The sequence below is a fragment of the Phaethon lepturus genome, unplaced genomic scaffold, assembly GCF_000687285.1.
Source record: "Phaethon lepturus isolate BGI_N335 unplaced genomic scaffold, ASM68728v1 scaffold53173, whole genome shotgun sequence".
NCBI classification, from domain to species: Eukaryota; Metazoa; Chordata; class Aves; order Phaethontiformes; family Phaethontidae; genus Phaethon; species Phaethon lepturus.
Window position 1 is genome coordinate 109 of NW_010532262.1, and position 14,168 is coordinate 14,276.

The 14,168-nt window shown below is 41.4% G+C and overlaps 1 protein-coding gene across 1 annotated transcript; it reads left to right on the top strand.

Annotated features, from left to right (window-relative positions):
• Positions 1-312: 312 nt before the first annotated feature.
• On the top strand, positions 313-13,409 carry LOC104619023 (protein O-mannosyl-transferase 2-like; the record flags this gene model as incomplete). Its single annotated transcript, XM_010284773.1, has 10 exons — positions 313-391; positions 1,226-1,330; positions 2,507-2,615; positions 3,467-3,575; positions 5,214-5,373; positions 7,933-8,039; positions 9,015-9,097; positions 10,182-10,291; positions 12,376-12,442; positions 13,340-13,409. Coding segments are annotated over exons 1-10 (980 nt in total), but the record flags the coding sequence as incomplete, so codon positions are not given.
• Between the last annotated feature and the right edge of the window lie 759 nt (positions 13,410-14,168).

The window sequence follows — 14,168 nt, forward strand, 5'->3', positions numbered from 1 at the left end:
GGGGGATCCGTGGGTTGCAGGCTGAATTTTTTTTTGACATCTTAAGCTCAACCAGGAATCAGAAGGGCAGAGTAGAGGTTTTGGAGTGCTGATATCAAACCCTTTAAAAAAGACCCTGCGTAGAATGGCTGAATTACTCTCCATGATGTCCTAGTGAATTTAATACATTGTCTCATACATAGTGTATGGCACTAACCCTCTGTGTGATGAAACGCATGAGTAGAAAGACCTTCCTGGATTTTTTTACTGTCTTCAGCATTATAGCAGGTTATTTGGTGTGTTGTTTTTTTTTTTTTTTTCTTCCAGTTGGGATGAAACTCATTTTGGGAAGATGGGAAGTTATTACATTAATCGGACTTTCTTCTTTGATGTCCACCCCCCTTTGGGGAAGGTAAACTGCTCTTCTGTTACATGTTTTAAAAGCCACAGGAGTGGGCCAGCAAAAGTCTTCCCCGTCCTTTTGGCTGAAGGATGTGATGAAAACCAATACCTTTCCTAACTGTTGTTGGCATCATGGTAATTTGCATTCTCTGTCCAGAGCCTCAACTTGCATCTTTTCTTCTTTATGAAAATGTTTTGAATATGGGAAAACAAAACAGTATTGCATGTTGGGTGTTTGACAGACTTGACGTTAAAAAATGAACGTGGCACTTACATGGTTTGGAGGGCATATTTAAAAGAAGCCTACAGTTCAAAGGAACCAAACAGTTCTTGATAGCTTGTGTGTAAATGAGACTCCTGCCACAAAGGACCCTGAAAGCCTTGACTTGCTATTCTGCAATCAAAGAACTTGTTCTAGCAGCAGTGTGCAGTGTTGGTGATGGTGCACTCCTGCCACAGAGACGATTAGAATAGAACTTAATTCAGAAGGATTATCTTCCTTTAGGTCTCCTTAAGCTATAGAAGTAGGGAGCTATGGGAAAATGTAGAGAGACAGAATTCTGTCTGCTAAAATCCACACCTGGTATTTCTCTTGAGCTTGCAGTTGTTCTTATAGTCAGCAGCCAAAGTCCTTTTGATCCCTTCTGATTATTCCTTTAGAAAAAGGGCAATATGTATGCATATGACTTCTGCACATAAATTCTTGTTTGGATGATGTGTCTGAATTAAGTAGTTATCCTCTGGGTCAGACTTGGCTTCTATAAAAATCTTACCTGCTGCTGGCTTTGATACTGCTTCCTCCAATGCCATTTCCCTGACTAGCTTTTTCATCTTTCCTCTTCAGATGCTGATTGGACTTGCTGGCTACCTTAGTGGATATGATGGTACATTTCCTTTCCAAAAACCAGGGGACAGATATGAGCAGCACAACTACTTGGGGATGAGAGGGGTAAGGCTCTATAGGCTAGTATCAAGCTGGTTAGCTCTCCTGTGCATTTAAGTACAGTTATGCCATAAGAACAGCTCTTCTAGATCAGATCAGAGGTCTCTTTTAGCCTTGTGCCTTGCCTTTAAGCTCCTTAGAAAAGTGTTAGTGCTTGTACTGTGAATAAGTTTTACTGTCTCGCTGTGAGAGGCGAGGTAAGAAAGTAAGGTGATTGAGACTAAGCCTTGCTGCTAATTAGTGGGACTACACTCCTGAGTGGGACACGTATCTTGCCTCTTCTGCAAAGGGAACGTTGCTGAGCTTGGGCTTCTGCTCACTCCGTTGTGCCTGGCTGCTCTGCTGGAGAGCCAACGACGTCAAAAAGCCAGGATCATCTACTGCCACCTGCAGTTTGTCACCACCAGTGACACTGAGATGAGTAAGCTGATGGAGCAGGCTGGGGGGCGGAAATTACTATTCAGAGTACTATTCTATCTGAAACCCTGGTTGTACTGCTATCTAGGAAGACCAAGAGCCGTAAAACTGACAGCAGATTACACGAGCCAAAAAAAGAAAGAATGACCAATTGCTAAAGCCTAGAAAGAAGGATAAAAACTGGGAAGGCATGTTTTCTTTGTTTACTTTCCTGATCTCCAGCAATTCATGGTTCTTGATTTCCCTGAGCCAGAGATGGGAGAAGTGGTAGAACCAGGCATTGAAGAGAACATATTTTACTGTAATGCTGCTTTCTTTTTTTTTTTATTTCTGTTCTTCCTCCAACTATCCTCAGTCTCATTTGGGTAGGGGAGATGATACTGGTCTGCTAAAGATGTAAGGTACAGGTGTATTTTGTTCTTAGATTTTATAATCTAGTATTTTGCTAAAATAAGTTGAGTATGGTGGATGTGTAGTGCACCTACTTGACATATCTTTTTATAAACTTCTGATGTAGTCTAGCAAGAGAATGACCGACTTTTGTTACTGACACTTGTAGAGATAGAACAGGGTAAGAAGCTGTCCCTCTTCTGAACAATATCTTTGTTCATTTGGCTTTTGTCTGGTGTTCTTAGTGAGTCAGTTCAGCTACTGCAACACCTCCTGTTGTTGGTAGGTGTGGAAGACGAAGGAAGGGAAAGGGTGTGGGTGCATGTTCACCTTGGGGAGGGTTATAACTTCCCCCATGATCTTCTTTTTCTGCAGTTCTGTGCATTCCTTGGCTCCTGCCTGGTTCCCTTCGCCTACCTCACAGTGTTGGAACTGTCAAAATCACTGCCAGCAGCCTTACTCACAGCTTTCATCCTTATTTTTGGTAGGTGCTCCTGCTACAGCAAAATTGAGCAGGTTAATTGTTCAGAGAATTTAATCTCTGGATTATCATGTGTTACCTACCCAGGAGATATTTGGGTTAATGAGAGAAGTTCCCAAAAGCAAAGTAATTCTGCTTTATATATGTGAGGCTTTTTAATTGGTGGCCTTCTTGAGAATTTTACAGTCTTGTTTAGTTCATAGGCACTTCCGTTACGTGCATAACCACAACGTTGGACTACATTTCATCTCAATTTTAAGAATTTTTATAAGATGAATGGTCAAGAATGATTTTGCCCAGTAGTGAAATAGTGGTGTCTCCCATATGAATTATAGAGGTATTAACAGCCTACTGCATTACTGTGGAAGAATTCACAGTAAGAAATTAATAAGTTCCTTGTTGAATTGAGCCAAGTGGAGAAATTAACATTGCAAATGGAGTTACCCAAATTGGGGTTTTGTAACAACACACAGATATTGAGGCTTGGAGACTTAAAATATCCAAGTCATATTCATTTTTCATAGGTAACACCTGAAAGATGACTTCTCCTGTAGCATCCATGCTGGTGCCTTGGTAGGTAGATCACTGCTGTCTATAATGCTCTCCATCTGAATATGTTAGCAGCACCTCCCAAATGGTGTTTCACAGATACTTTTGTACTGCCTGGTTTTTGTGAGGTTGTTTTTTTTTCATTTGTTACCCAATGAGAAGTTGAAATGTTCTGATCTGCTGCTGTTTCTAAAATTTCCCTTGTTCCCCTTGTCTTGACTACACTGAGGAAACTGGCTTCCTGCAATCTCAGGTTCACTTTGGAACCGCAAGCCTTTTTGACATTGTTGCACATCTGTTTGCAGATACGGGCTGTATTACTTTGTCCCAATATATTCTGCTGGACCCCATTCTGATGTTCTTCCTCATGGGAGCTGTTCTGAGTATGGTGAAATGTAACAGCTGTGCGGATAGGTAAGATAAAGATGATAATTCTGTTAAACTATAGGTACTTGACTTTCACACAGATAAAGTACTAGAACATGCCTGGCACTTGGTAGTCTGGCTGAATGGCAGAGATTAGATTGTTTCAGGAAATTTGGAGGTGACAATGGCTCATGGTAGGGCAGAGAAATTTTTAGTATGAGGGTTTGTGAAACTAGGGAGGAAGTATTGTGGCTGGGGTAAACCAGGAGATACTTAAGTAGATTATTTTAGAATGAAAGGAAATTTCAGCAGAAATAGTGTTTATGGAACTGCAAATCTTGAAAACAAAGGTTAAAACTTTTTAAAACTTGGCAGGAAAGAAAGCTAGTGTAGGGCATTGTAGGTCAAAGAAGGAGGAATGAAGGGTGGTTGGAGCCTGTTCAAGGCTTTGCTCCTTAATGGCAAAAATATTAATTTGTTATCTTGAACCAATTCACTTTGTCTTCAGGCTGGCTGTGACTCTAATCCTATAAGTACTTAGAAAATCCTGCTAGCTGAGGTAAATAGTGTAATTTGTTAGGTTTAGAGAAATTGGTACCAAAAATTTGAGAGAAATATAGCCAGGATGTTTCTGAATAAAGCAGCTAAGTTGCTCAGGATATTTGCTGTAAGCCCATTCAGAGAGGGATGGTGATTTATAGGTATTTGGAGATGTCAAAAGGCTTCTTTGTGGCTGGCCTATACAGAGTAGTTTCTGCACAATGCATCCAGAATTCAAAGACATAAAAGCTTAGAATACTGTGTTATATATGAGCAATTTTTGTTTCATGAAATGTGCTAGCACTGATCACATCGATCTTGGTGTGACTGCAGCGTCATGCTCAAATGCAGCCTGCAGCGTCATGTGGGGCCATGCAAGGCCATTCTCATCTACAACACACACCCCAGGGAGTGCAAGCACTAAGTTACAGTGCTTTGACATGAACTTATTTGTCATGTCTTAGAGCCAGTCCTGTTTTCAGACTACTTGATTTTATGCAAATTAAAAGCCAGCTGTAGCTATTGTATCGCTTAGCAGGTCATGGGGATTTTGTCTAGACAAAATACAAGTGTCAAGGCATCAGGAGTCAATAGGAAACGGGTTTTAAATTCTGCTGTCATTTTTTCTCGCCTCTTCTCTGTGGTTCAGTTTTAATTTAATTTGTAATTTGTTTGCTTTTTGCTGCAGCTTTTGTTTGTGCATTAGGTAGATGTTTTCCACTATGGTCTTTCTGCTTTAGGAAAAGTAGCTGTTCTTTTTCTCCTGTTCTCCCCCATGTCCCTAGCTTTCTGAGAGATGTAAGTTTGCATTTTATGGAGCAAAAGTCCTGTTTCTATTTTCAGATATTCCATGTATCAGACTTCTTCACACTAGTGTTTTAGCTTATACCTGTGTTCCTCTTCTTAAAGGGAGAATCTAGGGCTGCCCAGGCTTACGTGTTGGGCCCTTCTGAAGCCTGTATAAGGACTATCCTTGCATCAATCTAAAATTAGTGAAAAAATTGTCTTTCTATTCCTCATGGGCTCCTGAGAAGAAGATGGAATGTAATTTTGTGGGGTAGCCAATTTGCTGTTTGTTTTCCTGATCACAAATGCTCATTCAAGTAGCCATCATTTATTTATTGACCTGCTCTCTCTGTCCTGCAGGCCATTTTCTGCCTCCTGGTGGTTCTGGCTGAGTCTGACTGGCGTGAACCTTGCTGGAGCAATGGGGGTAAAGTTTGTTGGCCTTTTTGTAGTCCTCTTGGTTGGCCTGAACACAATCTATGACCTATGGGACTTGCTGGGGAACCTTAGTCTGTCGCTGGTGAGTGTTAAAAACTTTTCTTTACATTAAGGGTTTCTTTTGCCTTTGTAATTCTTCTAGTTATTGACAACTATGGAACTATCTGAACAGTGACACTCTGTCTCCAGCAAAAGGGGACATCTGAGGTGGATGATGATGATTAAAGATGAAGGTTATAATGGCAAAACTATTGCCATATGTTTAAAAAAAAAAACACATAGGTCGGTGGGATACAATGTCAAAAAAGCACAGCAAAAAGTTTGGTTTTTTTTTTCTTGAGAGAAATCATTACCTTTCCAGTTGGATGAATTTTATTTCAGTCTAGGTTAAAAATGCTCTTTAGAAATGGCTGTACAATGGCCCAAAGCAAGATGTTGTCCAACACTGTTACATGACCTTCTGAGGAGTACATGCTACCTGGCAGACAGGCATGTCTTGCAGCACTGAGTTTGCATAAGCAGTGCAAGCTCAGGCTCTGCCTTATGAGAGTATGGGGGCACAGGCCACATAGAAGTAGCATGCTATGGTCCATCATGACACATAGGCATGCTCTGCAACTTGCAGTCTCTGTAGCCAGACCTGAGGATGAAGGCAACCATAGCCTGCTTGATTTCACACACGTTTAGTTCTTATAAGCTCCAGGAAATTTGCTAGTGTGTTTGGGTGCCCTGTTGTAATATATTGCATTTTTATATTTGGGGATTAACACTTGGAGAAATACCTTCATGTACCATTTGCTGTCTTGCAACCAGCAGGAAAACAAATTCTTCAAGCACATCTTTTAAAAGGTGTTCAGTTCTCCTCTTGTCTCGGCCTCTTCTGAAGCTCCAAAATTCTGTACCTTTCACTTACTGTTTTTCTCCTGTTTCTCTCATAAACAGTGAGGATTTTGGGGGACTTTTTCTATTAGATTAATGTGAATCAATACAGGCTGCAAAGATGCAATGTTCAAGCTCTGGAGAAGTACTTCTTGCACAAAGTCAGTTAATTGCATTTGAAATGGAACAAATCCATCATGTCTAAGGTTTCTGCCAGCAGATGGCTGCACAGTGATTTAATTTGTGCTGCTGGCAGCAAAGGCAGCAAGCCCCTGAGTGTTAGAATATGTAAAGAAACTTAGTCCAGAAGGTAGATGCTCTCTGAATAACTAACTATTTGGCAACCTTGGTGCTTGAGGAGGGGGGATGGAGGGGAAGTGAGGATTAAACCCATGAAAGCCTGAATAACTTATTTCTGCTTTTGTTAGGAAACTACTCATGACTTACATGCAAGGTTTTTGGGACTAATTTCATTTCTAGAATTCTCAGCTCATATTGGTCCAATATTCTGGTTTGCTTGATGCTGTCCTTCATGTACATTTTCTTTTTTGACTTTTCATTGAAGTCTGTAGATAAAGAAAACCTTTTCACAAAGATTGAAGCGTATTGTGGTCATTTTGAGCAGGGACCTGGAGATGAGTTCGTATGCCTCTCTGCTGAATAGATTTGGTTATATACCATCAATCAGTATTTTTCCAAGTGCCCAGTGGTTTTTAAGTGTTACGCTCAAGTACTTGAGCTAGGCAACTGTTTCCTTTGTCGACTTCAGGAAGTTCTTAGTTTTGTAATGTGTTCAGCTCTTTTTCCATTATTTCTGAAATCTTTGGATCTGTTATTAAGCGATGGAGGGTGATTAGCTTAATGATTGTATGATAGGTAACATGTAAAATAAATATGGAAGATAGCAAGTACATCTGCCTTTGTCCGCTTTGAAGTTAGATGTGCAATATTTAAGGTGTTTTCTTTTCTCACAGCTGCTATTGCCCACCCTGTTATTTAGATTGCTTACTCTACTACCAGCAATGTCAGTAGGATGTGATTATGCAGTTGCATCTTGGGCATTTGTGCGCAAACCACTTTTCCAAGGGATTTAAGTAAAATGCTCTGCTTTTGTGTTGAGGCAGGTAGAGACACTCGCAAATTTTGCTGCTGACTCTTCTGCACTTCTGGCTGAGGACCAGCAACAGAAGTTGCAGTGCAAGAGCATCCTTGCTAAGTGAGCTGGTTTCTGTGAATGCAGCATATCTAGGTCCCCAAGAAGTCCTCGTTGCAGTCATATTTACATAGGGATACTTGTTAGGAGAATTGTATCTAGTAGGTTGTGCCCTCATGTTTTCATTTTCTTTTGCTTAGCTTGGACAGTTGCTATTCTGGAAGCTATCTCCTTGTTGTGATTTTGTATCAAGATGTGATAAACAAGTTGAGGTTCTTATTTTTGAAGTATTGTCAATGGGAGCTGCCCAACCTCCTTTGCCAAAGTTAGGCATGCCTAACATTTTTGAAAATTAAACCCTTCTATTGCCTGTTTTTGTCTTCCTGCCAAGACCCTGAAATTTCAAGGTACCCAGCTCCAGCTTTTGGAGATGCACAAGGTCCGCCTAAGCTTTTACTGCTCCTTAGGCCTTTTTGAGGTAATTTTGCACCCCGCTGGGCTTGCTTGCATGGTAGGCTTCTGCCACAGGACCATTGCTCAGAGACCTGTGAGATAGTGTGGAGTTGTTCCTGCAGCTGCACTGTTTGATCCAGGTTGTGTTTGTTACAGGTCATGTTTGGGAAGCATTTACTGGCTCGTGTGCTCTGCCTCATCCTGCTCCCACTTGCCCTCTACACGGCTATGTTTGCTGTTCATTTTACAGTATTAAATAAAAGGTATTTAATAATGTTTTCTCCAGAAGAAGAATCACTTTGCTTTGAATTAAAGGCTGTTAATTATGGATTTCTCCATTTTCAGTGTCAGAAGCATAGCCACAAGCTGTGTCTTTGTTTAACTCCCTTCCCAGACTCCTGAATTGTTTTTAGAGAAAGGCTCTGGTCAAGCTGGCAGTGAAATTGAGTTTGAGCTTAAGACTTTCTGAAATGCCAAACAAGTATCCTAACTGAACTCTCTCTCTCCTTTTTCTTCCTCCTCTCTTTCCTGGACCTGAAAATGTCTCAATGCCATTCTTTTTATTTTTGTTTTTGTAATTAAAAAAAAAGAAAAGGCATCGCATTCCTGAAAAATGTTTTGGCTGTGATTAAACAAACAAACAAACAAAAAGAATCCTGAGCGTGCCCAAAGGGAAGACTTCTCTGAATGCTTGCAACTAAGGGATGCTTTTTATGTGGAAAGAGCGCAACAGCTACTAAAATGGCCAAGTAATGTTTTTCCATATGCCAACATTAAGAGATGAGGTGAATAAGCATTTCACCATTAAAAAAAAAAAGAATTAAAGCTGTTGTTTTTCAATTTAAGTCAACTGGTTTTACTACTACCCTCTTAGCAGAAATGAGACTTAAGGAGCCACAGAGGGAGTCTTTGTTATATCTAACCTGACAGTGGGTCAGTTTATTTGTCATAAGAACACCTCCAAAAATAGTTGATGGTGCTTTGTGCAGTGTCAGTGAGTACATTTTTGTCACCTCAAGTCCTTGCAGCTCTGGACAATTTCCTGCAAGACTGTACCTGCTATGATTCACAACATTAGAGGTCTGTGCTTCTAAGGGGACTGCAGTCATTATTCTCCTGATGCTATGTCTGGTTTTATCTTTTTCCTTCTGTAAAAACAGTTTGGTAATGCATGATAGAGCTTTGTATGCCTGTTTTGCCAGACTTCGAATTCTCACGTTCTTTGCTCTCTTTTGTAGTGGTCCTGGGGATGGTTTCTTCAGTTCAGCATTTCAGTCCCAGCTGATTGGGAACAATCTTCATAATGTCTCTGTTCCAGAGCGTGAGTGTCCAAAGGAATAAACCACTTTGTTGTCAACGTACATGGGTATCTCCTGTGAGTCAGGGCAGGACAGTGCAGATTACGCCTTCATGGTCATGGTCAAATCCATGCTGTTCCTCTGTGCAGTTTTATTCTTCACAGAAAAGAAAAAAGCTGAAAAATAGCACCATGTTTAGTGCAAGGTCATTAGCTGTTTCATCATATTCCTTCTAGAGGGAAAGATGCCATTTTTAAGGATTTGATAGTTTTGTGTGCATGCATCTCTGTGTTTTTTGGCCTTTATGTTGCTTGAAACAAGAAAAAGAGATTTGTCCTGTTCATCTTAGGTTTGTAGGTGTTCAGATGTGGGATTTGTTTCCATATCGACTCCTTTGTGACACAGCATGCCCCTGGTTCAGCTGTGTTGTATTCAAGCGTGTGTATGAATTTAGGGGAAAGATGGCACTGCGGTTGTTCCCTAGTACTCAGGTTGGCTAGGGACTACTGAGCCTTTGATACGGTTTAGCTTTCTGATTACTTCAGCTTTTCTCTGTTCCCTGCTCCAGAGCTGCAAGTGGGAGAGTATCAGGTCCATTCTCCAAGACTGTGTTCCCCCACTTGTCTTGGGAGGTTATGAAAGAAGGTGTCTGCAGCCAGGCTATTGGCTCCACTACCTGATAGCTGAGCTTGCCTCCCTTTCCTCTTGTATTGCTGTAGGGGTTGGGTGGTGGAGTGCTTCAAAGTAGTCACATGGTTTTCAAACTTGATCGTGTTTTAATTTGACCATATACTCTTATAGAAAGCTATCTCAAACCTGTCATTATTGAAACTACATACAAAAGAACCAGCACTTGTGTTTATGTTAAACATAGGTGGGAGTATTTTAAGTGTTTCAGCCAAATGTTATGTAACAGTTTTACTGAATTGTGGTTGGGGATGGAAGATAAGCTTGCAGTGAGCTGTGTGGAGTAACATGTCAAGCAGGACATGAGCTTGCATCAAAGCAAAGCAGGAGAACGCCTAATCGGAGCACTGCAGCCTAGCTGGGGGAGATATTTATAGGAAAGCTGCCTTATGCCTTTTTTCCTCCTTTCTTACCATGTAGACTTGGCGTACGGGTCTGTGGTCACAATGAAGAATCTTCGGATGGCAGGGGGATACCTTCACTCCCACTGGCACCTCTACCCGGAGGGCATTGGGGCTCGCCAGCAGCAGGTTAGTGTACTGCAGTAGTACTGCCTCTGACTACAACCATCGACTCGCTCCCATCGCACTTAGCGTTAGGTGCTGTTGTGACAGGAGCTATGAATTTACTCAGCATCTGTTATCCTCTCAGTGCCATAGCTGCACACTTGGCTTGGAAGTCTGAGTGAAAAGGATCCTTGAAGAGAGCCTACTACATTGCACCAGAGAGGTGGCTTACAGTAACAAGGCTTCATTGTAGTAGCAAGACCACCCTCCACAGATAGAGGCCGAAAGGACTTTAAAAATAGTCTTCCATAATGAAAGTGCTGTTGTTACCTCAAGGAAGGCTGTAAAACTTACGTTTAAAACAAATACATTATCTTATAGGTTTCATTTCTGTGTTTTAAAAGCAACAGAATAGGGCTGCTCTGTGTGTATTGTCTTCACTACTGCCACTGGCCTCTGTGACCTTACAGAATTAGTCTCCTTTTGTGCCTCGTTTTCCTCATCTGTCACCAAAGAATTTGTAAGGCTTTGCTTATTAAATTAGATATCTCTACATTTGTAAGCTAGTCATAATTAAACTACCTGAACTCTCTAAGGGTTTCTGATTAAATGATTGAGCAATAAATCAAAGTAAAAATTTGAAATCATGTAACTATTGCTAATTAAGTAGTACAAAAATTAAGTGAACTTCTTATTTTTGTCCATCATCATCAAGCTTCACAAATTTTTGCAGCTTCTGCAGCTTTCCCAAGATGTATTTTGCAGTTTGCATTTTAGCATCTAAAAATTGCTCTGAGCTCCTTGGAAGAAAGTTGCCAGAGAAAAACAAGTGTTTTTTAACTCCATTCAGTCTCTGTGGTGAGGAAGAAGTTTTCAGAAATGAAAACTTTGTCTCAATTTTCTTTTCCTGCTGTTCTTCCCAACCAAAAATTCTAATATTCTCATGTGACATTGATGTTTATTACTGTTTATTACTGTTTATTACTTAGATAAAGATGTCGTACCAAAACTGACTCAAGGATAGGCAAAATTCAAGTGCAGAGCGTATTTTATGACACTAGAAGCAGGGAAAGGGGATTTGGAGAGAATGCTGATGGGAGTTTCCTTGAGGGTAAGTGGGAAAGGGTAGAGATTGCCCCTGCCCTGTGCTTCCTACCCTGGAGGTAGGACAAGGGTAGGTGTCTGGGACCACTAGTGGGGGCTGTGTAGAGGGGAAGGGAATTTAGAACTTGGAGGAGATTTAGGGAGGAAAAGATGGAGGCAGTGATCTCTCTGCCACCTCCCTTCCCTCCTCTCCTGATGATATAACATCAAGGTGTGAGGTTCCACCTCCAGCTCACCCTTTTTCCCCACCCTCAGACACTCCTGTATGCTCTGCTTCACACCCACCCACTGAGCCATCTGCTCCCACCTGGGTGGGAGGCTCAGGTCTGGGACTGGTCTAGGGTCCCACAGAGCAGGGCTTGCTGCTGCTGGAAGAGGGGAGTGAGCAAAGTGGGCCCAGTTCCTCGTGTTGCTCGGGAAGGTTGCCCTCAGGAGCAGCACCCTGGGGACAAATGGTTTCCCCTGCCCATGGCAGGAGCAGTTATTCTGTGTGAGTCTGAACAGGCCCGTAAGGATTAGCTGGGTAGCTCGTGAGGCTTTAACAGTTGATCCCTGAATCCTCCTTACCTTGTCTGGATCTTGCGGCAGAAGTATTACGGTTGTCACAGGCAGCCTTGTTGTCATAAATTTCTACCAGTGATGCTTGTCTAAAGCTGGTGCTGTTTCCATCTCCTGGTTCTGGTACAGGTCAGTGACGATTCAAAAAGTTCAGGTGTGGATATCCTGTTGTTGTAGAAGGAGCCTCTGAAGTAGGGTGAGAGGAGGTCAGGCGGTATGGTTGGAGGCTGTTACTCATGATGCATGTGAACTGCCGTTAGGTGTAGTGCTCCTGAGCGTATGGGCTATACATTGAATAAAAGGTATGAGCTGGGTTAAGGAGGGGCCAGTAACTGACTTTCTAGGGGGCATTACTGTAACAGTCATCCCAGGGCTTCCATGTTGTTGGTGTCTGCTATCAGCATCTTTTTTCTTGTTTGATAAAGTAATTTATCCTGTGTTTTCAGGTCACTGCCTACTTACATAAAGATTTGAATAACCTGTGGATTATAAAGAAGCATGATTCTGATACAGGTAACAAATACCAGTGAAGTGTCTTTTATAATTGCTGCTTCAGTTTTCACTTAAATATGCTGAGTCCCCTCCAGGGCAAAGCATCCTTCATGGATATGAGGATGAGAGGAGGAAGAACAAGGGGAATCTGGCACCATCTTGATTAATGCTGTTTGTGTCTACTGTGTTTTTAGTTCTTCTCCAGATGGTACAGCTGAAGTAAATAAATTTTTCTCAGCTGAAGGTTGCATTGACAACTTTTCATCTAAGTACGGTTGCAAATAACAGAGAGGAAATTAATCTGAACTCAGTCTTTTGTGGAATCTGTTATTGTGACTGTGGGTGCAGGAGAAGTTGGGTCCTGGTACATTCTTACACATTGTGTTCAACTGATTTGCATGGATGTTTCCTTGGGACAAGATAGAGTACTGAACATGAAGATCCATGGTTTATACATACATCTGTTGTTTTAGAATATCATATAGGGTAGCTGAGACATGTTTGGTCTGGCAGAGTTTCCTTTCTTCCCCTGCAGCATGCATATATAAGAATTAACAAGAACTGCCTAAACAACAAAAAATGCAAATAATCTAGGTATAACAAAATTATAATCAGTGTTGGAAGAGTAATTTTATAGTTCCTGAAATTTAAAAAAAAAAAAAAAGTTTTGGTGTCTGGTTAGCCTGACCAGGCATCCTCTTTATTTAAGGACAGTATGTGCTGCTTGGGGCCATGTCCTTGGGAGTAGCCCTCAGGTCTGATCCTTGAACTAGATCAGTGGTTTACACCAGCCTGAGAGTCGACACAAATTAGTTTGCCTCGTATTATCTGCTTGAGGCATGCACATTGCCAAGAAACTTTCTAAGACGCTGATACGTTTGTCAGAGCATTGGTATGATTAGTTTACCTTCCTTGCAGATCTGTCAGACCCCTCGAGCCCTGTGGAGTTTGTGAGGCATGGAGATATTATTCGTCTGGAACATAAAGAGTAAGGATGATTTCTGGGATTCAAGGAGATGGAGTGATTGAATAGAATTGGTGGGAGATGTGTCCTGCTGGAGACTACATGGTTAGGCCAGCACAAGCGGGCTGCATGACAGAGGTGTCTGTATGTCTGCATTTCCAGTGCAGATTTTGTGGCGTTTTTCTTCTATGGTTTATGTTTTGAAGTGTGTCTGTTAAATGGGAAAGTTTTAACAGAACGACTTAACTTAATCAGAAATACCTACCTAAGCAGCAGAGGGATTTGTGTAGCTGTGTAGAGTATTAAGCGTAGCTCTTCTTCAGAGAAGCAACTTCAAAACCCTCGTTCTGTTGCTTGTCCCTACTCTTTTAGTTTTCTAAGCAAATAGTGGGGGGCTTTTTGTCAGCGTACTGCAACTGTCCTGTTTCTATGTGCATAGCCAGTATCCACCCACTGAAGTTCTCAACAGCGCTGACATCACAGCAGTGAAATACTTTTAATGAAAATGTTGGCTGGTGCCTTCCCTCTCTCTAGCGAATACCTGAGAGGAAGCAGGGGAACCGTAGTGACTTGATATTTAATGTTCATCTAGTCTAACGTCACTGTGCCATGGTGCTCTGTGCTGTCGCAGCTTTGATTTCTTAAGCTCTAAACTTGCGAGCCTGGAAATCATGTCATATTGCATTCAATATTGTGTGTCCACGTATCATTTGCTTAGGTTTCCAAAATTATTTTAAGATTTATTTATTTTATTTTATTTATTAAAATAAAAAAAATCCTTGA